The sequence below is a fragment of the Salvelinus alpinus genome, chromosome 7 (genome assembly GCF_045679555.1).
Source record: "Salvelinus alpinus chromosome 7, SLU_Salpinus.1, whole genome shotgun sequence".
In the NCBI taxonomy this organism is placed as follows: Eukaryota; Metazoa; Chordata; class Actinopteri; order Salmoniformes; family Salmonidae; genus Salvelinus; species Salvelinus alpinus.
The window spans coordinates 79,200,741-79,224,390 of NC_092092.1; the positions used below are offsets into that span (position 1 = coordinate 79,200,741).

The following is a 23,650-nucleotide window of genomic DNA, read 5'->3' on the forward strand; positions in this document are numbered from 1 at the left end:
TCTGTCTGCCTGAAGTTGAAATTAATATGACGTCACTTCCTGGTTTGTGAAATAGGGACGTTCATGTTGGAAACACAAGTCGATAGCCAGGAAATCTAGTCTAGGTCTCTAAAGTTCTCTAATTTTGGTGATCCTGTCAAGGTAAGCAAAACATGCATTTTATCTAGAGTGAGTTGTACGGTCTAGTTTTGTCGTCATACCTTCGTCGCCAAAGTTAGCTAACCAGCCTGCCAACAACCTTTTTGTTTTTGTCAATAACTTCAAGCCAGCTAGTTCCACCATCAACCACATATCCCTACAAGGATATGTAGCACTTAATGAAATCCACGTATTCGTTTAATGGTAGCTAGGTGACTCATCCAGCTATGTGGGTTTAGAGCTTGAGGCAGTCACATCATACACGTACTTGGGAGTATGGCAAGACGGTGCACTGTCCTTATCTCAGCACATATCAAAGCTGCAGGCTTAAGTTAAATCTAGACTTGGTTTCCTATTTTTATTGACTTGGCCGAAGCTTTTAATACAGTAGACCATTCCATTCTTGTGGGCTAAGGAGTAATGGTGTCTCTGAGGGGTCTTTGGCCTGGTTTGCTAACTACCTCTCCCAAACAGTGCAGTGTATAAAGTCAGAAAATCTGCTGTCTCAGCCACTGCCTGTCACCAAGGGAGTACCCCAAGGCTCAATCCTAGGCCCCACGCTCTTCTCAATTTACATCAACAATATAGCTCAAGCAGTAGGAAGCTCTCTCTCATCCATTTATATGCAGATGATACAGTCTTATACTCAGCTGCCCCCTCTGCTAATTCTGTGTTAAATGCTCTACAACAAAGCTTTCTTAGTGTCCAACAAGCTTTCTCTACCCTTAACCTTGTTCTGAACACCTCCTGCATATCAGAGAAGACATCGCTAAGCTGAGTCCAGTCATACATGTTACAGTTGAAGTTGGACGTTTACATACACCTTAGCCAAATACATTTAACCTAAGTTTTTCACAATTCCTGACAATTAATCCTAGTAAAAATGCCCTGTGTTAGGTCAGTTAGGATCACCACTTTATTTTAAGAATGTGAAACGTCAGAATAATAGTAATAGATTTATTTCAGCTTTTATTTCTTTCATCACATTCCCAGTGGGTCAGAAGTTTACATACACTCAATTAGTATTTGGTAGCATTGCCTTTTAAATTGTTTAGCTTGGGTCAAATGTTTTGGGTAGCCTTCCACAAGCTTCCCACAATAAGTTGGGTGAATTTTGGCCCATTCCTCCTGACAGAGCTGGTGTAACTGAGTCAGGTTTGTAGGCCTCGTTGCTCGCACACACTTTTTCAGTTCTGCCCACAAATGTTCTATAGGATCAATACCTTGACTTTGTTGTCTTTAAGCCATTGTTCCACAACTTTGGAAGTATGCTTGGGGTCATTGTCCATTTGGAAGACCCATTTGCGACCAAGCTTTACCTTCCTGACTGATGTCTTGAGATGTTGCTTCAAAATATCCACATAATTTTCCTTCCTCATGATGCCATCTATTTTGTGAAGTGCACCAGTCCCTCCTGCAGCAAAGCACCCCCACAACATGATGCTGCCACCCCTGTGCTTCACGGTTGGGATGGTGTTCTTCGGCTTGCAAGCCTCCCTCTTTTTCCTCCAAACATAACGATGTTCATTATGGCCAAACAGTTCTATTTTTGTTTCATCAGACCAGAGGACATTTCTCAAAAAAGTACGATCTTTGTCCCCATGTGCTGTTGCAAACCGTAGTCTGGCTTTTTTATGGCGGTTTTGGAGCAGTGGCTGCTTCCTGGCTGAGCGGCCTTTCAGGTTATGTCGATATAGGACTCGTTTTACTGTTTCCTCCAGCATCTTTACAAGGTCCTTTGCTGTTGTTCTGGGATTGATTTGCACTTTTCGTAGCAAAGTATGTTAATCTCTAGGAGACAGAACGCGTCTCCTTCCTGAGGGGTATGACGGCTGCGTGGTCCCATGGTGTTTATACTTGCGTACTATTGTTTGTACAGATGAACGTGGTACCTTCAGGCGTTTGGAAATTGCTCCCAAGGATGAACCAGACTTGTGGAGGTCTACAATTTTATTTTCTGAGGTCTTGGCTGATTTCTTTTGGTTTTCCCATGATGTCAGGCAAAGAGGCACTGAGTTTGAAGGTAGGCCTTGAAATACATCCACAGTTTGACATGTTTCTACGACCTTTACGGATACTATATGGAATTTTCGTCAAGCCTTGATGACTTGCCTAAGGCTGTGGAATACTGAACATAACGCCCCAAACAAATTGAGTTTTTTTTATATAAAAAAAATCTTTATCAACAAAAGGAACATTTATTGTGTAATTGGGAGTCTCGTGAGTGCAAACATCCGAAGATCATCAAAGGTAAGCGATTAATTTTATTGCTTTTCTGGCTTTCGTGACCAATCTACATGGCTGCTAGGTGTTCTTAATGTTTTGTCTAGTGATCGATAAACTCGGATTGCTTTCGCTGTTAAGCATATTTTCAAAATCTGACACGATAGGTGGATTAACAACAAGCTAAGCTGTGTTTTGCACTTATTGCACTTGTGATTTCATGAATATAAATATTCTTAGCAATTTTTTTTAAATTTGGCGCTCTGCAATTAAGCGGTTGTTGTTGATAAATGATCCCGCTAAAGGGATCCGTGCATCAAGAATTGCAACTTCCACAAGTTAATCTGATCAAGGGCTTCATTGCCAAAATCCCGAAGTATCCCTTTAAGTATGTGAACATGTTTTTACTCCAACCTCGTGAAAGTGACAAACGGACACGTTTTCATTTTCGTCAACAACGCTTTTTTTATTGAAGTAGTGCCTTGTTTTAACGGCGCAGTTCAGTGCGACACGACCGTTAGACCCGATATGATGTGTTTCTGCACATGACCTTAGCAAGCTAACGTCGCCATGACATCGCCTACAAGTGTGATCTGGGAATTCTATTGGAGAACAAGTTTCTACATGTCTTCATACTAAACCATATTTGTTCATTTATTTCTCAATATCTCCCAGGAGAATTAGTGGTATACCCCAACTTCTCCCCATGTTTTAGGCTCATAAAATGGTATCCATAAAGCTGGCATCCTAATGCCAATGTTCTTCATAGTTAGTTTAGGAAAGTGATTGTATGGAACTAAACACACGTCCTCTCCTCCCCTCATCTCCTCCATCTCTCCAGTCTTTGTGTGGGTTGGCCAATGATAAGGGCTCTGAGGTGCACCTCCAGGCCGACCCCACCAAGCTGGAGCTGCTGCACCAGTCCTTCCAGGTCAGAAGGATGTTTTCAAGGACAAACGGAAGTAGACTATCCTGGATAAGGTACAGAATAAATACACTGCACTCCATCCTCGCCAGCCTCTTTTTGTCATTAGAGACCAAAGATTTCAATTCACATTTTCAATGTAAATAAACAAGAAAGTTGTGTAGCCCATAAAAGTGTCATCAATGTACTAAACATGAATTCAAATTCCTCATACAGCAGGGTTTGGATTAATTCCACCAATTCAGTTCCCTCTCCCTGTAAAATTATATTTAATTCCATTCTAATTCCAGGTCAGTCTATGAATTCAATCTCTCAATTCCAATGTTAGGTAAAATTCCAAGAATTCAGTTCCCAATTCAATATTATCCCAAACAGAAATTCAATTCCCTCACGGTTCAGTCACTGTTTAGACAGCCTAGCCATACTAGAAAAATAGAAATACAAATAGAAATATTTTTATTAAAATCCTGCCATCTATTTCATTAATTCCTTTTAACTGGGAAATGTACAAATATTGCATTTCAATTCCAAAGATTAAATGTTTTTAATATTCAAACTAAAACAAGTCTAATTTATATTTGGATTCTCCAAATCCATTACTTAAAGATTGAATTCAATTTGAATTTCAACAATGTAAATTATTCACTTTGAATTGACCCCCCCCCCCCAACCCTGTCATACATTAGTTAATGGTATAACTGAATAACTGTTTCATTCTTGTTAGTTGAGGGTCCTACTGAATACCTGTTACTCCTGTGTGTTCTGTGTCTCAGTATGGGGGTGAGGAGCACCTGGATGCCCCTCCCCCAGAAAGCTGCTGCTGGCCCAGACTGAGAACTACGTGGAGTACAGTCGTCACGGTGCCATGCTGAAGGGACCGGAGAAGGCTGTGGCACGCTCCAAATACGAAGAGGACGTACTCCTCCAGAACCACGCGGTGAGGCGTCTAGAACCGACTAACCCCGTAGAGATGAGCACAGTCAGAACGGTCTTCGGTTAGACAGGAACCTTTTGGAGTGTTCTTGAACAGCCCCCTCGTGGAGGAGCACAGTCCGAACGGTCTCCGGTTAGACAGGAACCTTTTGGAGTGTTCTTGAACAGCCCCCTCGTGGAGGAGCATAGTCCGAACGGTCTCCGGGTAGACAGGAACCTTTTGGAGTGTTCTTGAACAGCCCCCTCGTGGAGGAGTCTAAAAATAAAGTCTAAAAATAGTAAAGGACAGTATTAATACTGTACAGTAGCATCTATTCAGATAAGCATACTTAAAGTGGTTTCTGTTTTGTTTTTTTGTTGCCTTGCAGTGTATTTGGGGGTCATAATGGAGAGAGAACTGCTGGGGCTTCAAGTGCTGCCACTCCATGGTCAAACAGAGCTACTGCACCGGAGAGGCTGGCATCAAAACTACGCTCCGTATTCTACTATTCATCAGTCATGTTTGAGCCGATTATCAACACTGTTTTTTGTGGGGGATGAGATGATTGACAGGTGTCTCCCCGTATAGAGCTCCTCAGCCTGTGTTCCGTTTGAGGAGGAGGAGCCGAAGACTCTACTGGAAGACGCTAAAAGAAAAGAAGAAGCAGAAGAAGAAGCAGGGCTCAGCCAGCAGCGACTCGGATGAGGAGGAGAAGAAGAAACAGAAACTGAACCAGGTGAACTTTGACTTGCGTGCATGCCCATGTGTTTATGTACATGATATTAGGTAGTCAGACCCCTTGGCCTGCGTGTATTCCTACCTGACTATATCTCTCTCTCTCCCCGGCTCGCTCGCTCGCTCTCTCTCTCTCCCCGGCTCGCTCGCTCGCTCTCTCTCTCTCTCTCCCCGGCTCGCTCGCTCGCTCTCTCTCTCTCTCCCCGGCTCGCTCGCTCGCTCTCTCTCCCCGGCTCGCTCGCTCTCTCTCTCTCCCCGGCTCGCTCGCTCGCTCTCTCTCCCCGGCTCGCTCGCTCGCTCTCTCTCCCCGGCTCGCTCGCTCGCTCTCTCTCCCCGGCTCGCTCGCTCGCTCTCTCTCTCTCCCCTTCTCGCTCGCTCGCTCTCTCTCTCTCCCCGGCTCACTCGCTTTCACCCTCTCTCGCTCGCTCACCCTCTCTCGCTCGCTCACCCTCTCTCGCTCGCTCGCCCTCTCTCGCTCGCTCGCCCTCTCTCGCTCGCTCGCCCTCTCTCTCTCGCTCGCCCTCTCTCTCTCTCTCTCTCTCGCTCGCCGTCTCTCTCTCGCTCGCCCTCTCTCTCTCGCTCGCCCTCTCTCTCTCGCTCGCCCTCGCTCGCCCTCTCTCTCTCGCTCTCTCTCTCGCTCGCCCTCTCTCTCTCGCTCGCCCTCTCTCGCTCGCTCGCCCTCTCTCTCTCGCTCGCCCTCTCTCTCTCGCTCGCCCTCTCTCTCTCGCTCGCCCTCTCTCTCTCGCTCGCCCTCTCTCTCTCGCTCTCTCGCCCTCTCTCTCTCGCTCGCGCCTCTCTCTCTCGCTCGCCCTCTCTCGCTCTCCCGCTCGCCCTCTCTCGCTCGCCCTCTCGCCCTCTCTCGCTCGCCCTCTCGCTCTCTCGCCCTCTCGCTCGCCCTCTCTATCTCTCTCTCTCTCGCCCTTCTCTCTCTCGCCCTCTCTCCCTCTCTCTCTCGCCCCCTCTCTCTCTCGCCCTCTCTCTCTCGCCCTCTCTCTCTCTCTCTCGCCCTCTCTCCCTCTCGCCCTCTCTCTCTCGCCCTCTCTCCCTCTCTCTCTCGCCCTCTCTCTCTCTCTCGCTCGCCCTCTCTCTCTCTCTCGCTCGCTCTCTCTCTCTCGCCCTCCCTCTCTCGCCCTCCCTCTCTCGCCCTCCCTCTCTCGCCCTCCCTCTCTCGCCCACCCTCTCTCGCCCTCCCTCTCGCTCGCCCTCCCTCTCGCTCGCCCTCCCTCTCGCTCGCCCTCTCTCTCGCTCGCTCTCTCTCTCGCTCGCCCTCTCTCTCTCTCGCCCTCTCTCTCTCTCGCCCTCTCTCTCTCTCGCCCTCTCTCTCTCGCCCTCTCTCGCTCGCCCTCTCTCGCTCGCCCTCTCTCTCGCTCGCCCTCTCTCTCTCGCTCGCCCTCTCTCTCTCTCGCTCGCTCTCTCTCTCTCGCTCGCCCTCTCTCTCTCGCTCGCCCTCTCTCTCTCGCTCGCCCTCTCTCTCTCGCTCGCTCTCTCTCTCGCTCGCCCTCTCTCTCGCTCGCCCTCTCTCTCGCTCGCCCTCTCTCTCTCGCTCGCCCTCTCTCTCTCGCTCGCCCTCTCTCTCTCGCTCGCCCTCTCGCTCGCACCCTCTCTCTCTCTCGCACCCTCTCTCTCTCTCGCACCCTCTCTCTCTCTCTCACCCTCTCTCTCTCTCGCTCACCCTCTCTCTCTCTCTCTCTCGCTCTCCCTCCCTCCCTCTCTCTCTCTCGCTCACCCTCTCTCTCTCTCTCTCGCTCACCCTCTCTCTCTCTCTCTCTCTCGCCCTCCCTCTCTCTCTCTCTCGCTCACCCTCCCTCTCTCTCTCTCTCGCTCACCCTCCCTCTCTCTCTCTCGCTCACCCTCCCTCTCTCTCTCTCGCTCACCCTCCCTCTCTCTCTCTCTGTCTCGCTCGCCCTCTCTCGCTCGCCCTCCCTCTCGCTCGCCCTCCCTGCCTCTCTCACTCACCCTCCCTCGCTCACCCACCCTTCCTCTCGCTCTCCCTCTCTCTCTCTGTCTCGCTCTCCCTCTCTCTCTCTGTCTCTCTCTCTGTCTCTCTCTCTGTCTCACCCTCCCTCGCTCTCTCTCTCTCGCTCACCCTCCCTCTCTCTCTCTCTCTCGCTCACCCTCCCTCTCTCTCTCTCGCTCACCCTCCCTCTCTCTCTCTCTGTCTCGCTCGCCCTCTCTCGCTCGCCCTCCCTCTCGCTCGCCCTCCCTGCCTCTTTCACTCACCCTCGCTCACCCACCCTTCCTCTCGCTCTCCCTCTCTCTCTCTGTCTCGCTCTCCCTCTCTCTCTCTGTCTCACCCTCCCTCGCTCTCTCGCTCGCCCTCCCACTCGCTCTCCCTCCCTCTCGCTTTCACTCTCCCTCTCTCACCCGCCCCCCTTCCTCTCTCGCTCATCCTCCCTCTCGCTTTCACTCTCCCTCTCTCGCCCTCCCCCTTCCTCTCTCGCTCACCCTCCCTCTCGCTTTCACTCTCCCTCTCTCACCCGCCCCCCTTCCTCTCTCGCTCATCCTCCCTCTCGCTTTCACTCTCCCTCTCTCGCCCTCCCCCTTCCTCTCTCGCTCACCCTCCCTCTCGCTTTCACTCTCTCCCTCTCTCGCCCGCCCCCTTCCTCTCTCGCTCACCCTCCCTCCCTCTCTCGCCCTCCCCCTTCCTCTCTTGCTCACCCTCTCTCTCGCTTTCACTCTCTCCCTCTCTCGCATTGCCTCCTGCTCTCGCTCCCCCCTCGCTCGCTCGCTCGCTCCCCTCTCTCTCTCTCTCTCCGCAGGTTCTGGCTGCAGAGGACGTGCGTCTGAAGCAGGTAGAGGAGATGATGAAGGTGGATGAGAGGAAGAGGAAGTACAACAGCCTGCAGGAGATCAAGGAGCCCACGGAGGAGGAGATGGAGGCCTTCAGGATGAAACGCTCCAGGGAAGACGACCCCATGGCCAACTTCCTGGAGCTGGGACAGTGATGAGGACGACCCCATGGCCAACTTCCTGGAGCTGGGACAGTGATGAGGACGACCCCATGGCCAACTTCCTGGAGCTGGGACAGTGATGAGGACGACCCCATGGCCAACTTCCTGGAGCTGGGACAGTGATGAGGACGACCCCATGGCCAACTTCCTGGAGCTGGGACAGTGATGAGGACGACCCCATGGCCAACTTCCTGGAGCTGGGACAGTGATGAGGACGACCCCATGGCCAACTTCCTGGAGCTGGGACAGTGATGAGGACGACCCCATGGCCAACTTCCTGGAGCTGGGACAGTGATGAGGACGACCCCATGGCCAACTTCCTGGAGCTGGGACAGTGATGAGGACGACCCCATGGCCAACTTCCTGGAGCTGGGACAGTGATGAGGACGACCCCATGGCCAACTTCCTGGAGCTGGGACAGTGATGAGGACGACCCCATGGCCAACTTCCTGGAGCTGGGACAGTGATGAGGACGACCCCATGGCCAACTTCCTGGAGCTGGGACAGTGATGAGGACGACCCCATGGCCAACTTCCTGGAGCAGGGACAGTGATGAGGACGACCCCATGGCCAACTTCCTGGAGCTGGGACAGTGATGAGGACGACCCCATGGCCAACTTCCTGGAGCTGGGACAGTGATGAGGACGACCCCATGGCCAACTTCCTGGAGCTGGGACAGTGATGAGGACGACCCCATGGCCAACTTCCTGGAGCTGGGACAGTGATGAGGACGACCCCATGGCCAACTTCCTGGAGCTGGGACAGTGATGGAGACGACCCCATGGCCAACTTCCTGGAGCTGGGACAGTGATAGGGACAACCCCATACTCTATGCTCGCCCCGACCTACAGTATACCCTCCACTCTCTCATCCCACCCCTATACCCTCTCCTCTCACCCTCTACCCTACCCTCTCCTCCCAGCCCTGTACCCCCTACCCTCTCCTCTCCTTCCAGCCCTGTACCCTCTACCATCTCCTCTTTTACCCTACCCTCTGCTCCCAGCCCTGTACCCCCTACCTTCTCATCCCAGCCCCGTGCCCTCTACCATCTCCTCCTTTACCCTACCCTCTGCTCCCAGGCCTGTACCCCCTACCCTCTCATCCCAGCCCTGTACCACCTACCCTCTCCTCCCAGCCCTGTACCCTCTACCGTCTCCTCCTCTACCCTACCCTCTGCTCCCAGCCCTGTACCTCCTACCTTCTCATCCCAGCCCCGTGCCCTCTACCATCTCCTCCTTTACCCTACCCTCTGCTCCCAGGCCTGTACCCCCTACCCTCTCATCCCAGCCCTGTACCACCTACCCTCTCATCCCAGCCCTGTACCCTCTACCGTCTCCTCCTCTACCCTACCCTCTGCTCCCAGCCCTGTACCCCCTACCCTCTCATCCCAGCCCTGTACCCCCTACCCTCTCATCCCAGCCCTGTACCCCCTATTGTCTCCTCTCAACTCAACTTGGAGCCAACCATCTCTCTTCATTTCATGTTTAACCCTCAAGTCTACTTTTCCTCAGAAGATCATTGTAGTCAGTTTATATTATTAAGTCTATTCATGTGGTAAAAATGTTGTTTTCTTTCATATTTGTAAATATAGAATGAACTTTCAAAGGAGCGTATATTCAATAAACAGCCTGACTTCTCTTGGTTATCTCAGACATTTGGTGTAATAAAGACATTTTGTAGAAAACCAAATTGTATTCCCATTTGGTTTGTGAATTATTTTCTCAGTATGCACTGAAAAATAAAGAAGACTTGTCATATCACTGAAAGTATGGGTGATGTAAGAGCTGCATAAAGAAAATAAGTTGGCTAACACTTTTGGTACCTAAGAAGTGCCAAGCACTGCAGACAAATGGTTGCTATTAAAATATTTAGCTTGGCCCATTTATTTATTTAACTAGGCAAATCAGTTAAGAACACGGGTTTGTGCTTGTCTCCTCAGTGAAACCTAAAACAGAACAGGGGGGCTCCTCTACATGCATAATCATCCGATTCACAAACCACAATACATGTCAACGGTCCCCATCTCTCTAGAAGAGTTCTACATTAACTGGTTCTTTGCATGCCCATTATTATGAGGGCTCAATCACAACTTTAGCATGTGTTTTAGTTTGTCATGCATTTATTCTGTGAAGCATTGCACACCGTGCTTCCACCCTTGTCTTCCAGCTGTGAGATCTTGATGGCTTTTCTCCGGTTCTTGGCACGGTGTCTGGACACATCTGGTAATCCTAAATAGTGCACTTATACTTAATTCAACTCACTTTTTTGCATGGGGCTGCCTTGTATGATGTTTGTTTTCCTATTTCTCAGTTTATGTTGATAACCTGTGAAATTGACGGTATACCGCCGATCAAAACATCCCATAATGCAAGTTGGCCCCTTGGCACAACTGTCAGTTGAGATTTCACATAATAACTGGTGGGGAAAAAGAAGCAAAACCAATACATTCAGCTTCATCTTAGACTTAGATTACATTATTTATTGACATTACTGGGGTTGTCAGAGAGTAAGGTTGTTGAGTTGGTTGAAATGAATTACCTCATGGTGAAAGTATTTTTTGGCAGAGAGAGAGCTATTGCTGCAACAGGGTGGATGTTCATGTTTTGCGTTTGGGGTTCAAATACGCACAGGATTTCTTTACAATACTGTACGTCAAAGATGGTATTTCGATCTGATATTGGAGTATTATGTAGGCGGTAAGGTTGTGCTTCCGTTCTGTGGAACTGAAAGGGTTGGGCAACGCATAAAAATGCTGCTATTTATCAAGTTTATCTCTTCAGTTGGTGAGTAGCCTACATGTTTTCTCTGCATGTTCCCTAACGATGGCATAACGTGTGAGAGATGTTCCCTAACGATGGCATAACGTGTGAGAGATGTTCCCTAACGATGACATAACGTGTGAGAGATGTTCCCTAACGATGGCATAATGTGTGAGACATCGAGAGAAACTCTCCATTACGCACAACACTTTGTTTTATAGTTGAACGGCAATGATATACACATTTAATTAAGACACAGCTAACATACTTTGTTGTTTAACTGTATTTTTCAGCAATGTTTACTCTGTGTTTTGATTTGTAGACGTCATTTGAATGTACGTCAATTAACATAGCCTTATCGGCACACTGCCTCATAAATATTTATGAAATCTCCGTTTTGGTCAGCGTACCTCTGGCTGATGACAGCAGTGTGTTTGGGCTATAAGCCAGCCGTGTAATGCATCGGTGCTGTTTTGGTCAGCGTACCTCTGGCTGATGACAGCGGTGTGTTTGGGCTATAAGCCAGCCGTGTAATGCATCGGTGCTGTTTTGGTCAGCGTACCTCTGGCTCATGACAGCAGTGTGTTTGGGCTATAAGCCAGCTGTGTAATGCATCGGTGCTGTTTTGGTCAGCGTACCTCTGGCTGATGACAGCGGTGTGTTTGGGCTATAAGCCAGCTGTGCAATGCCTCGGTTCTGATGATCTCTACAACCACAACTTTCCAACGGATGATTCCTAAATGCCTCCCTTATCTTTTCAGCTACTACCATGCTCCAGCTGTCTCTGATGGTGTGTTTACTATCCATCACTACCTCCCAGTCCCAGTTCCAGACTACACACCCCTTGTACAAGAAGGGCCACAACATCACCATCCATTCCTCCCAGCTGGTGTGTAGTCTACCCGGCCCTCAGGGGCCCGGTGGCAACCCAGGGGCCCCCGGATCTCCAGGGACTATGGGTCCCATGGGTACCCCAGGGAAGGATGGCCTGGATGGGGAGGATGGAGAGAAGGGGAAGAGGGGTGACAGAGGTAAGCAGGGATGGAGAGAAGGGGAGAGTGGTGACAGAGGTAAGCAGGGATGGAGAGAAGGGGAGAGTGGTGACAGAGGTAAGCAGGGATGGAGAGAAGGGGAGAGTGGTGACAGAGGTAAGCAGGGATGGAGAGAAGGGGAGAGTGGTGACAGAGGTAAGCAGGGATGGAGAGAAGGGGAGAGTGGTGACAGAGGTAAGCAGGGATGGAGAGAAGGGGAGAGTGGTGACAGAGGTAAGCAGGGATGGAGAGAAGGGGAGAGTGGTGACAGAGGTAAGCAGGGATGGAGAGAAGGGGAGAGTGGTGACAGAGGTAAGAAGCATAATGGAAGCATCCCAGGTAGTAGCCTGGCCTGGGTCTGAAACCGAGTACTGTAGTACAACTCAAGGCTGAGTTAGTTAGCCCACTGAGCTGAATCCTACAATATAGGCATTACCTGTTAGCCCACTGAGCTGAAGCCTAGAGGCATTACATTTAGGAGCTAACATGAGTCTTTATGTCTCAGGCAAAGTTTCTCGTCACGCTAACCACTTTACCAATCTAAAAGTCCTTGATATTGCTTCCTGTGTTAGCTATAATGTTGTGTTACAATGCAGTACACTGTATTGTGAGCTGTCTGGTGTAAATATATGAATGTAAAATAACCATGACCTGTCTGTCTCTTTCTGATCTTTAGGTGAACAGGGGAGGTCTGGGAACCCAGGTAAACCCGGGGTTAAAGGTCGTGAGGGCGTGGTGGGCAAGCATGGACCCCGAGGGCTGAAGGGCGCGCGTGGGGCCCCAGGTCTGGCCGGGCTGGGGGGCACCAAGGGGGAGATGGGGGATGCAGGTGAGACAGGGGCTCCTGGGGGCTGTAACTGTGGCACCAACTCAGCCCGCTCCGCCTTCTCTGTTGCCATGACCAAGAGTTACCCCAAAGAGCGTCTCCCAATCCGGTTCAAACGTATTCTACTCAACGAAGGGAACCACTACAATGCCACGACTGGGAAGTTTGTCTGCTCTGTCCCTGGAGTCTACTACTTCACTTATGACATCACATTGGCCAATAAGCACTTGGCGATCGGGCTGGTGCACAACGGGCAGTACAAGATCAAGACGTTTGACGCCAACACTGGGAACAATGATGTGGCGTCCGGTTCCACGGTTCTCCGGTTAGAGCGTCAAGACCAGGTTTGGCTGCAGATCTTCTACTCTGAACAGAATGGTCTGTTCTATGACCCGTTCTGGACAGATAGTCTGTTTACCGGGTTCCTGATCTATGCAGACCAGGAGTATCTGAACGAAGTGGACAGGAAAGCCAATGAGGATTCATCACCTTCATCCTGATGGGATGAACTACAATGGCACCAGTTTTGCTTCCTTGCCCATTTGGGTAGAAAATTCTGTCTGTCATCATTGAAATCATAGCTCAGTCTATTTATACTCAGTTTGGGTCAATGATACAATTCACTTTTTTTTAGAGAACATTTTAATAGGCCTACTATTATCTTTGCATATTATTGAAAAAGCTATTCCCTATATTGACACCAGGTGGCACTGAAGTCGTCTGTTGCCCAGTAAATACTCATTGCTTATTGTTTATGAACAGAATTGCATTGCATGTTATGATTTATTGGATTGTTAATGGTGGAGGGAAATGAGGGAAAGGATTTTATTTTCACATTCAATCATTTTTGGTGCTGTTTATATTCAGCAATAAGGAGATGTTCCTACCTGCAACTAACCCTCTCTGTCTAAATTACATGAGAATGCACTGTTAGTGTTACATGTTATTAAAAATAGTTTATTTTGTGTTATAAATCATATTATAGTAAATTTTACAATGTGTTAAAGGAAAAAAAAATGTTCACACGTACCTAGAGAAAGTTGATAAAGTTATTTGCAATAAAACTTGATTTAATCATCTCTACAGTACTATCCGTTTTTAAAATGCCAGATTTTGTGAAGTTTTTCATATCTAAGAGAGACATGTTCAGTTTAACTGAAATCAATTAGAGAAAGAGTTATTGCCGTAGTTTTAGTCACGGGTTTTTGGACTACATTTCCCATCTCACACTCGGTGTTTCGCGTACGCAGGTTCACTAGCTCCGTATCGACCCCAACAGCAGCTGGGGCAGCCAACCACTTTGTTGAACGGGAACTCGTTAGAAAGAGACGATCGTGGAAAAATCGTTGGAAAAGTGTAAACAGACTAGAAAACAGCGGAATTAAACTGTTCTGAAGCATTGTTACTTTGTCACCCGAATAACGGAAACCGTCGTCGCTTTTCGCCGGTACCGAGGATAACACAAAACTTCCCAAAGAGGAATTCTCTCATTCAGGATGTCGGAGTGAAACAAAGAGGTCTGAGTGTATTCCTGTCGGAAAGGGTGAGCGGCACATGCGATCATGGAAATGTCGCGAATTTAGAAGTTGATTAAATGTGTGTGTCAAGGATTTAATGCGGTCAATATTCACGTGCGATCTTTGTTAAGTTTGAGTTATAGGCCTATAAATAAAAGAGTATTAGAAACGAAAGACCGGTACACTTTTCTGTTAAAAAAACACTGTTGGAGAAACCGTCTCGTCTCGTGGTGTTGACACCGCTGAATGACAGTCTTGACAATTTTTCCCATGATCAAAGTATTGTTTTCTTTTCTCATAAGGAAATTTGTGACAAAGTAGTAATTTGTTGTTTGTTGTTAGGACTACAACCAAAAGTTACTTTGTTAACCTAGCGCTATAATTCCCATCCATTTCGTTTTTTTCCACTGCAGGGGGGCATTTAAATCACACCCACATGCACGGGGGAATGCAGTGCAGTACCATAGTCCAATATTGTACTAAAGGAGCCTAACGTTACTCCTTAGTCCAAGGACCTTACATACTCTGTTTAAAGGGCGAATTGGCTCTGACAGCCAAAACAGTTAACACTGCATCTAAATGTAAATCAATTGCGGTACGGTTCTAGAAACATAAATCCCTATACTTTAATATCACATCAAAATAATTTGACAAACGCTAAATACACACTTAGTGTACACGGTTTTTAACACAGTTGCAGCCAACCGTATTTTTCAGTGACAAGTTTATGGCGCATGTCTTCCGTTTACAAACAGGTTCGGAGATGCAGATAGCTATTTAGCACAGGTAGTCCACTCTGTCTTCCGTAAACAAGCGCTGTAACATGGAAATATGGCCGTGTGGGAACCCTAACCCTATAAAGGTGTGTATCAATTTAACATTTAAAAAATGTATATATTTCTCGCAGATCTGAAAAAAAATGATCCTTATGCTTCCAGAACCGTACAGCAAGCGAAGCGTGTTAATGTTCAGACGTCACGGCTTTTAACAACCCCCCCCCCCTTCCTGCATAATGTAGTGGAACCGAGAGTCATGATCAAGGGCGATGCAGTGCCAGTGACATGTCTAAGCTTACCAAAGAGCAGCCGACTATTTTGAATAGTTTTCCAGAATTTTGCTTTGTAAACATTTCGGAAGGCTATATGGTGTGTTTTATTTGATCAAATGCTGATCTTTAACTGCAATCGATTTTCAATTGATTCCTTAATGTATATAAAGGGCATGTCACCCCGCACAACCCACTCACCTCTAGGATTTGATTTGTTATTACTTCATAGTGCAAGTTACATTGAAAAGATGAAATGTATTTTTTCCTAGAAATCAACAAATTTGTTGCTTTGCTGGAACTTCCTCTCTCTTATAAAAATAGATGTTTTAAGAGTTGTGATCAGACACCAACAACCATAACATACAGCCAGGATGTCTCTTGACTTAGCCCACATTGCTGTGTGTCTGCAGGGTTGAACTTCATCCTTGTGGCCTTCTCTGAATGGGAAAGATGGAAAGGGAATTACAATGGTGGAAAGGACAGCTAGCAGAGGATATCCATCAGTCCCTTCGCATCAAGGTAAGACCAGTCAGTCATAGAATCAGAATGAATAGACTATAGAATTTAGAATGAATAGAATTCTGAATTCCGATTCTATGAATCCAGTTCGCTGGGTCTCCTTGGTTCATTCCCTGAGTTCCACTTTCCTCTTATCATCGCCACATGTGATAAGAATCTCAACTGCATGTTGAAATAGGTATTATGGGGATGTTCTTAATGCCAGGGAGAAAGTTTTGAGTTTGGTGGCCTGCAGATCACCTGTGCTTAAATGCAGTTTAACCTAAACAAGACGGCAACTAATCTAGGTAGCCTAGCGGTTAAGAGCATTGGGCCAGTAACGGAAAGGTAGCTGGTTCGAATCCCCGAGCCGACCTTGTAAACCAAATCTGCCGGTGTGCTCTTTGTGCAAGGCACTTAACCATAATAGCTCATCTATGTCGTTCTGGATAAGAGGTAAAATGTATGTTTTCTTGTTCACCTAGTGTTGTGCATTTATAAAAATAAAGATCCAAGCCATAAGTGCCTTGATAGCCACTCAACTCATACATTTAGCTATATTACACTGTGTAGTTAATGTTGGCAGATATAATTACATGACTGTCATCTATTTGGAAGTGATCTAATTTAGATTACATAGAAGGGCTGAGACTCATTAATTGGCTGATACAGTAATTAGGCAAACCTCCAGCATGATTATATTTTTTACTGTGTGTCCCTTTTAATGGCAGCATCTGTCACTGGACTGCAGTCTTCTTGTAGGGAGTAAGATTATCACAGCTAATTTGATTCTATGTAGGAGGGACAATATGAAGTAGGGGTTTGTGTGTGTGTGTGTCTACGCACACGTCACGTGTAGGGGGAGTATTTGGATAGTAGATGGCACTGTTGCAGGCAGCTGCCCCCGCTCTGTTACAATCGGGCAGTCTCATTACAAGTCATTCACTTAGCCTACCACAGTCATTTTATTTACTCATGTCTGACTCACTATGAGTTGGAAGTCTGTAACCAGGGGGTATGACGTCTGTAACCAGGGGGTATGACGTCTGTAACCAGGGGGTATGACGTCTGTAACCAGGGGGTATGTAGATTAGGGCCTCCCTTCTGATTTATTCTGACTACCCCAACCCTTCAACCAATCAGCAGACCAAGGACAAAAAGTCTGTGTAAATAAGCATTTATGCTGAATGTAACTTGTCCAGTGTCTTTGAAAGCCAAAACAACGCCCCAGACATAAACCCTATTTCTAAATACTTGTAGCCCATCAGCAGGCTAGTCTGCTCCTCTCTGCATCCAGAGTCCCCTGCCTTCCACTGCGGTTCCCCACAATGCTCCTGAACCCCCAGACAGACAGATGGACCAGAGGCAAGGCACGCAATGAGGGGGGCGGAGAAGAGAGGAGAACTCAAGGCGGGGGTGGTGTTTTACGGGGGTTTCTGTGTCTAACACTTTTTAATGTTTTGTCCTTCAGATTCCTTTAGCTGCCTATCACCTTAGTGATCACCATTGTTTCTGTATCGCCTACATAGAACAAACTCAACAGATAATTGATGAAACTCACAGATTAAATATGTGTGAGGCACACGTGTGCCATAGATTGTGGTCCTCAGTACGTTGGTCATGCTGACAGACGCTACGGCGTCAGTGTCCAGTAAAGATTAGGTTTACGGGTGGGGTAGTGTTTGTTGTTTGGACAACCCTTAGGGAAGGGAAGTAGGCTCTCTGTCTCTGAAGTAGACAACAATAGTAACCTGTATTTTTAGTATGGGTGGATGTTTTTCGTGTGCCTTTAACAGCAAACTACAAACTGGTACAGCACTACGTAAAAAGATTAATCCATCCCTTATTTAATATGATATTAAATAAATCCACATTATAAAGCCCTTGTTTGTTTTGTTTTTTTAGATCAAATATCCATCTATGTGTGGTATGAAGAAGAAACAACGCTTTTATTGAAAAACCAAAGCAACTCTAATTTTCTAAGCCTGTTTTAGGATAGAGACAGACTCATAAAGCATTAAAGGCAGTACATTTGAGGGAGAAGAAGTCTGTTTTTAGCTCTCCCCTTGTCAAATGCATCTTTAAGCAGAAGGCTCCACCCCAAGGACACTCCTCTATTCCCCTATGCTACAGTATATGGTTGACTAGGAGGACACTGGGTGCGTCCTTGGGGTGTGTTTTAAAACAAACAAACAAAGAAAGGAACCCTGTTCACAAAATAGTGCACTACTTTTGACCAGAGCCCGATTCCCTATATAGTGCACTACTTTTGACCAGAGCCCGATTCCCTATATAGTGCACTACTTTTGACCAGAGCCCTGTAGTTCAATAGTAATGTCTTCTCTTCTAATTTTGTCCTTTGAAACACCAGCTGCTAATTGAACATGAATGGGAGATGTGCTAGGGGTTTAACATAACCCCTACTGCTGAACCCCCATGCCTCCTTACCACCCCTCCCCTTGGGGAACCCTGTCTCCAGGGACATTCCGGTTTCACGTCTGTACAACATTATCGGAATCCATGCTCCATGACTGTTTTGATCAATTGGACTGGAATATGTTGGGAATAACATCAATAAACATGCCAACTTAGTCACCGGATTCATGACAAAAAAATGTGTAGATTATGTGATACCAATGGTGTCTTTCAAAATGTACCCAAATCGAAAACTATGGATTGATGGCAGCCTTGTCAGGAAACTGAAGGAGAGAGATGCTGCTTATGAACACGGCAAGGTGACCAGGGGACAATTGTATGGTTAATTAAACAGTACAAATACGACCTACACAGATCGATCAAGATGACGAGACACAAGTATAGAGACAAAGTGGAGGAGCAATTCAGCGGGTTGGATACAAGGTGCATGTGAAATGGTCAAACTACACAGACACCACGGTGAAAAAGACAGCGACTCTTTAACCTCAGGAGGCTGAAGAAAATCAGCCTGTCCCCTGTCCTCCGTGTTCTACAGAAGCACCATCAAGAACATACTGTCTGGCTGCATCACATGTTCTACAGGAGCACCATCAAGAGCATACTGTCTGGCTGCATCACGTTCTACAGGAGCACCATCAAGAGCATACTGTCTGGCTGCATCACATGTTCTACAGGAGCACCATCAAGAACATACTGTCTGGCTGCATCACATGTTCTACAGGAGCACCATCAAGAGCATACTGTCTGGCTGCATCATATGTTCTACAGGAGCACCATCAAGAGCATACTGTCTGGCTGCATCACGTTCTACAGGAGCACCATCGAGCATACAGTCTGGCTGCATCAAAGCCTGGTACGGCAACTCCACCGCCGCTGACCGCAAGGCACTACAAAGGGTGGTACGCTCAGCTGAACGCCCCATTGGGTGCACACTGCCTTCCCTCCAGGACACCAACAACACCAGGTGTCGCAGGAAGGCCGTGAAGATCATCAGGGACACCAGCCCCCCGAGCCACAGCCTGTTCTCCCCGCTTCCATCACTCAGACACGGGCAGTACAGGAGCGTCATGGCAAAACTGACTGGCCAATAGCTTCTACCCCCCCAGACCATTAGGCTTCTGAATAGCCACCACTAGTCAGCTACCCCCCCCCCCCCCCCCCTTCCCGCTCTGCTCCCCCAACAGGCTTCTACCCTGCCCCCACCGCAATGGACATTTATCATGCTGAATAGCCACCACTACTTCTTACAGCCACCACTACTTCCTGTTCTCCTCCCCATGGGGAACCCTGTCCCCTATATTAATGTTATAACCCATATTAATGTATTGGAACATGTGTTAGAACCTCTGTTAGGACCTATATTCATGTGTTAGAACCCATAGTAATGTGTTAGAACCTATATTATGTTAGAACCTATATTAATGTGTTGGAACCTGTGTTAGAACCTATATTAATGTGTTAGAACCTATATTAATGTGTTAGAACCTATATTAATGTGTTAGAACCTGTGTTAGAACCTATATTAATGTGTTAGAACCTATATTAATGTGTTAGAACCTCTATTAGTGTGTTAGAACCTGTGTTAGAACCTATATTAATGTGTTAGAACCTATATTAATGTTAGAACCTGTGTTAGAACTTATATTAATGTGTTAGAACATGTTAGAACCTGTATTAATGTGTTAGAACCTGTATTAATGTGTTAGAACCTATATTAATCAAATCAAATCAAATCAAATTTTATTAGTCACATACACATGGTTAGCAGATGTTAATGCGAGTGTAGCGAAATGCTTGTGCTTCTAGTTCCGACAATGCAGTAATAACCAACAAGTAATCTAACCTAACAATTCCACAACTACTACCTTACACACACACACAAGTGTAAAGGGATAAAGAATATGTACATAAAGATATATGAATGAGTGGTGGTACAGAACGGCATGGCAAGATGCAGTAGATGGTATAGAGTACGGTATATACATATGAGGTGAGTACTGTAGGGTATGTAAACATAAAGTGGCATAGTTTAAAGTGGCTAGTGGTACATGTATTACATAAAGATGGCAAGATGCAGTAGATGATATAGAGTACAGTATATACATATGAGATGGGTAATGTAGGGTATGTAAACATTATATTAAGTGGCATTGTTTAAAGTGGCTAGTGGTACATTTTTACATAATTTCCATCAATTCCCATTTTTAAAGTGGCTGGAGTTGAGTCAGTATGTTGGCAGCGGCCGCTAAATGTTAGTGGTGGCTGTTTAACAGTCTGATGGCCTTGAGATAGAAGCTGTTTTTCAGTCTCTCGGTCCCTGCTTTGATGCACCTGTACTGACCTCGCCTTCTGGATGATAGCGGGGTGAACAGGCAGTGGCTTGGGTGGTTGTTGTCCTTGATGATCTTTATGGCCTTCCTGTGACATCGGGTGGTGTAGGTGTCCTGGAGGGCAGGTAGTTTGCCCCCGGTGGTGCGTTCTGCAGACCTCACTACCCTCTGGAGAGCCTTACGGTTGTGGGCGGAGCAGTTGCCGTACCAGGCGGTGATACAGCCCGACAGGATGCTCTCGATTGTGCATCTGTAGAAGTTTGTGAGTGCTTTATGTGACAAGCCGAATTTCTTCAGCCTCCTGAGGTTGAAGAGGCGCTGCTGCGCCTTCTTCACAACGCTGTCTGTGTGGGTGGACCAATTCAGTTTGTCCGTGATGTGTACACCGAGGAACTTAAAACTTTCCACCTTCTCCACTACTGACCCGTCGATGTGGATAGGGGGGTGCTCCCTCTGCTGTTTCCTGAAGTCCACAATCATCTCCTTTGTTTTGTTGACGTTGAGTGTGAGGTTATTTTCCTGACACCACACTCCGAGGGCCCTCACCTCCTCCCTGTAGGCCGTCTCGTCGTTGTTGGTAATCAAGCCTACCACTGTAGTGTCATCCGCAAACTTGATGATTGAGTTGGAGGCGTGCATGGCCACGCAGTCGTGGGTGAACAGGGAGTACAGGAGAGGGCTCAGAACGCACCCTTGTGGGGCCCCAGTGTTGAGGATCAGCGGGGTGGAGATGTTGTTACCTACCCTCACCACCTGGGGGCGGCCCGTCAGGAAGTCCAGGACCCAGTTGCACAGGGCGGGGTCGAGACCCAGGGTCTCGAGCTTGATGACGAGTTTGGAGGGTACTATGGTGTTAAATGCTGAGCTGTAATCGATGAACAGCATTCTCACATGGGTATTCCTCTTGTCCAGATGGGTTAGGGCAGTGTGCAGTGTGGTTGCGATTGCGTCGTCTGTGGACCTATTGGGTCGGTAAGCAAATTGGAGTGGGTCTAGGGTGTCCGGTAGGGTGGAGGTGATATGGTCCTTGACTAGTCTCTCAAAGCACTTCATGATGACGGAAGTGAGTGCTACGGGGCGGTAGTCGTTTAGCTCAGTTACCTTAGCTTTCTTGGGAACAGGAACAATGGTGGCCCTCTTGAAGCATGTGGGAACAGCAGACTGGGATAAGGATTGATTGAATATGTCCGTAAACACACCAGCCAGCTGGTCTGCGCATGCTCTGAGGACGCGGCTGGGAATGCCGTCTGGGCCTGCAGCCTTGCGAGGGTTAACACGTTTAAATGTTTTACTCACCTCGGCTGCAGTGAAGGAGAGCCCGCAGGTTTTGGTAGGGGGCCGTGTCAGTGGCACTGTATTGTCCTCAAAGCGGGCAAAAAAGTTGTTTAGCCTGTCTGGGAGCAAGACATCCTGGTCCGCGACGGGGCTGGTTTTCTTTTTGTAATCCGTGATTGACTGTAGACCCTGCCACATACCTCTTGTGTCTGAGCTGTTGAATTGCGACTCGATTTTGTCTCTGTACTGAGACTTAGCCTGTTTGATTGCCTTGCGGAGAGAATAGCTACACTGTTTGTATTCGGTCATGCTTCCGGTCACCTTGCCCTGGTTAAAAGCAGTGGTTCGCGCTTTCAGTTTCACGCGAATGCTGCCGTCAATCCACGGTTTCTGGTTTGGGAATGTTTTAATCGTTGCTGTGGGTACGACATCGTCAATGCACTTCCTAATGAACTCGCTCACCGAATCAGCATATTCGTCAATATTGTTGTTGGACGCGATGCGGAACATATTCCAATCCGCGTGATCGAAGCAGTCTTGAAGCGTGGATTCAGATTGGTCGGACCAGCGTTGAACAGACCTGAGCGCGGGAGCTTGTTGTTTGAGTTTCTGTTTGTAGGCTGGAATCAACAAAATGGAGTCGTGGTCAGCTTTTCCGAAAGGGGGGCGGGGGAGGGCCTTATATGCGTCGCGGAAATTAGTATAACAATGATCTAGGGTTTTCCCAGCCCTGGTAGCACAATCGATATGCTGATAGAATTTAGGGAGTTTTGTTTTTAGATTAGCCTTGTTAAAATCCCCAGCTACGATGAATGCAGCCTCAGGGTGTGTGGTTTCCAGTTTACAAAGAGTCAGATAAAGTTCGTTCAGGGCCATCGATGTGTCTGCTTGGGGGGGAATATATACGGCTGTGATTATGATTGAAGAGAATTCCCTTGGTAGATAATGCGGTCGACATTTGATTGTGAGGAGTTCTAGATCAGGTGAACAGAATGACTTGAGTTCCTGTGTGTTGTTATGATGATCACACCACTTCTCGTTAATCATAAGGCATACCCCCCCGCCCCTCTTCTTACCGGAAAGATGTTTGTTTCTGTCGGCGCGATGCATGAAGAAACCAGCTGGCTGCACCGACTCCGTTAGCGTCCCTTGAGTTAGCCATGTTTCCGTGAAGCAGAGCACGTTGCAATCCCTGATGTCTCTCTGGAATGCTACCCGTGCTCGGATTTCATCAACCTTATTGTCAAGAGACTGGACATTGGCGAGTAGTATGCTAGGGAGTGGAGCGCGATGTGCCCGTCTCCGAAGCCTGACCACGAGACCGCCTCGTTTTCCCCTTTTTCGGCGTCGCACAGGGTCGCCGGCTGGGATCAGATCCATTGTATTGGGTGGAAGGCAAAACACTGGATCCGTTTCGGGAAAGTCATATTCCTGGTAGGAACGATGATGAGTTGACGTTAATCGTATATTCAGTAGTTCCTCCCGACTGTATGTAATGAAACCTAAGATTACCTGGGGTACCGATGTAAGAAATAACACATAAAAAAACAAAATACTGCATATTTTCCAAGGAACGCGAAGCGAGGCGGCCATCTCTTTTCGGCGCCGGAAGTTAATGTGTTAGAACCTCTATTAGAACCTGTGTTAGAACCCATATTAATGTGTTAGAACCCATATTGTGTTAGAACCTGTGTTAGAACCCATATTAATGTCTTAGAACCTATATTAATTCTCTCTCTCCACCTACCTTCTCCTCCTCTCCTTCCTTTTCTCTCCATCTTCCTCATCCTCTCCCTCTAGGAGTTAAAGCTGCCTGTGTACCGGGCCCACTCCCCTCAGATAGGGATGCGTCGGTACTTTGCGGACCTGCTGGCCATACTGTCGAACCGCTACCAGCTGTGTCCTACAGCCAGACACCTCTCTGTCTACCTACTGGACCTGTTCATGGACCACTACGATGTAGCCGTCAAACAGCTCTACGTCATCGCTCTGTCCTGCCTGCTCCTTGCCAGTAAGTACCATGAGTCTTTACAGAATAATGCTCT

The 23,650-nt window shown here is 47.6% G+C and overlaps 2 protein-coding genes and 1 pseudogene across 4 annotated transcripts in view; all 3 read left to right on the plus strand.

Annotated features, from left to right (window-relative positions):
* Positions 1-2,931: 2,931 nt before the first annotated feature.
* On the plus strand, positions 2,932-9,548 carry LOC139581943 (pre-mRNA-splicing factor SLU7-like; annotated as a pseudogene).
* Positions 9,549-9,985: 437 nt separating this feature from the next.
* Positions 9,986-13,580, plus strand: c1qtnf2 (C1q and TNF related 2). Of its 2 annotated transcripts, none has more exons than XM_071411802.1 (3): positions 9,986-10,107; positions 11,406-11,675; positions 12,352-13,580. In XM_071411802.1, exons 1-3 carry the CDS (start codon positions 9,999-10,001, stop codon positions 12,999-13,001), a joined length of 1,029 nt encoding a protein of 342 aa, XP_071267903.1. In that variant the 5' UTR covers positions 9,986-9,998; the 3' UTR covers positions 13,002-13,580. The 2 variants fall into 2 exon arrangements, with proteins under 2 accessions (XP_071267903.1, XP_071267904.1); XM_071411803.1 differs by lacking the exon at positions 9,986-10,107 and adding an exon at positions 10,308-10,668.
* A 177-nt stretch (positions 13,581-13,757) lies between these two features.
* LOC139581729 (cyclin-J-like) overlaps positions 13,758-23,650 on the plus strand; it is a 57,628-nt gene continuing 47,735 nt past the window's right edge. The window contains exons 1-4 of one of the 2 annotated variants that reach the window (XM_071411801.1): positions 13,758-14,044; positions 14,774-14,880; positions 15,477-15,585; positions 23,406-23,616. In XM_071411801.1, the coding sequence (XP_071267902.1) occupies positions 15,508-15,585; positions 23,406-23,616 (289 nt within the window). In that variant the 5' untranslated portion in view covers positions 13,758-14,044; positions 14,774-14,880; positions 15,477-15,507. The remainder of the gene's footprint in view (positions 14,045-14,773; positions 14,881-15,476; positions 15,586-23,405; positions 23,617-23,650) is intronic. The other variant, XM_071411800.1, reaches the window with a different exon arrangement.

What these genes read in the sequence shown, in the direction of transcription:
- c1qtnf2 (XM_071411802.1), top strand. Translation starts at nt 9,999, where the DNA reads ATGCATTTATTCTGTGAAGCATTGCACACCGTGCTTCCACCCTTGTCT. An exon ending in ACGGTGTCTGGACACATCTG is followed by an intron (nt 10,108 to 11,405) that starts GTAATCCTAAAT and finishes TTATCTTTTCAG; the next exon opens with CTACTACCATGCTCCAGCTG. An exon ending in GGGGAAGAGGGGTGACAGAG is followed by an intron (nt 11,676 to 12,351) that starts GTAAGCAGGGAT and finishes TCTGATCTTTAG; the next exon opens with GTGAACAGGGGAGGTCTGGG.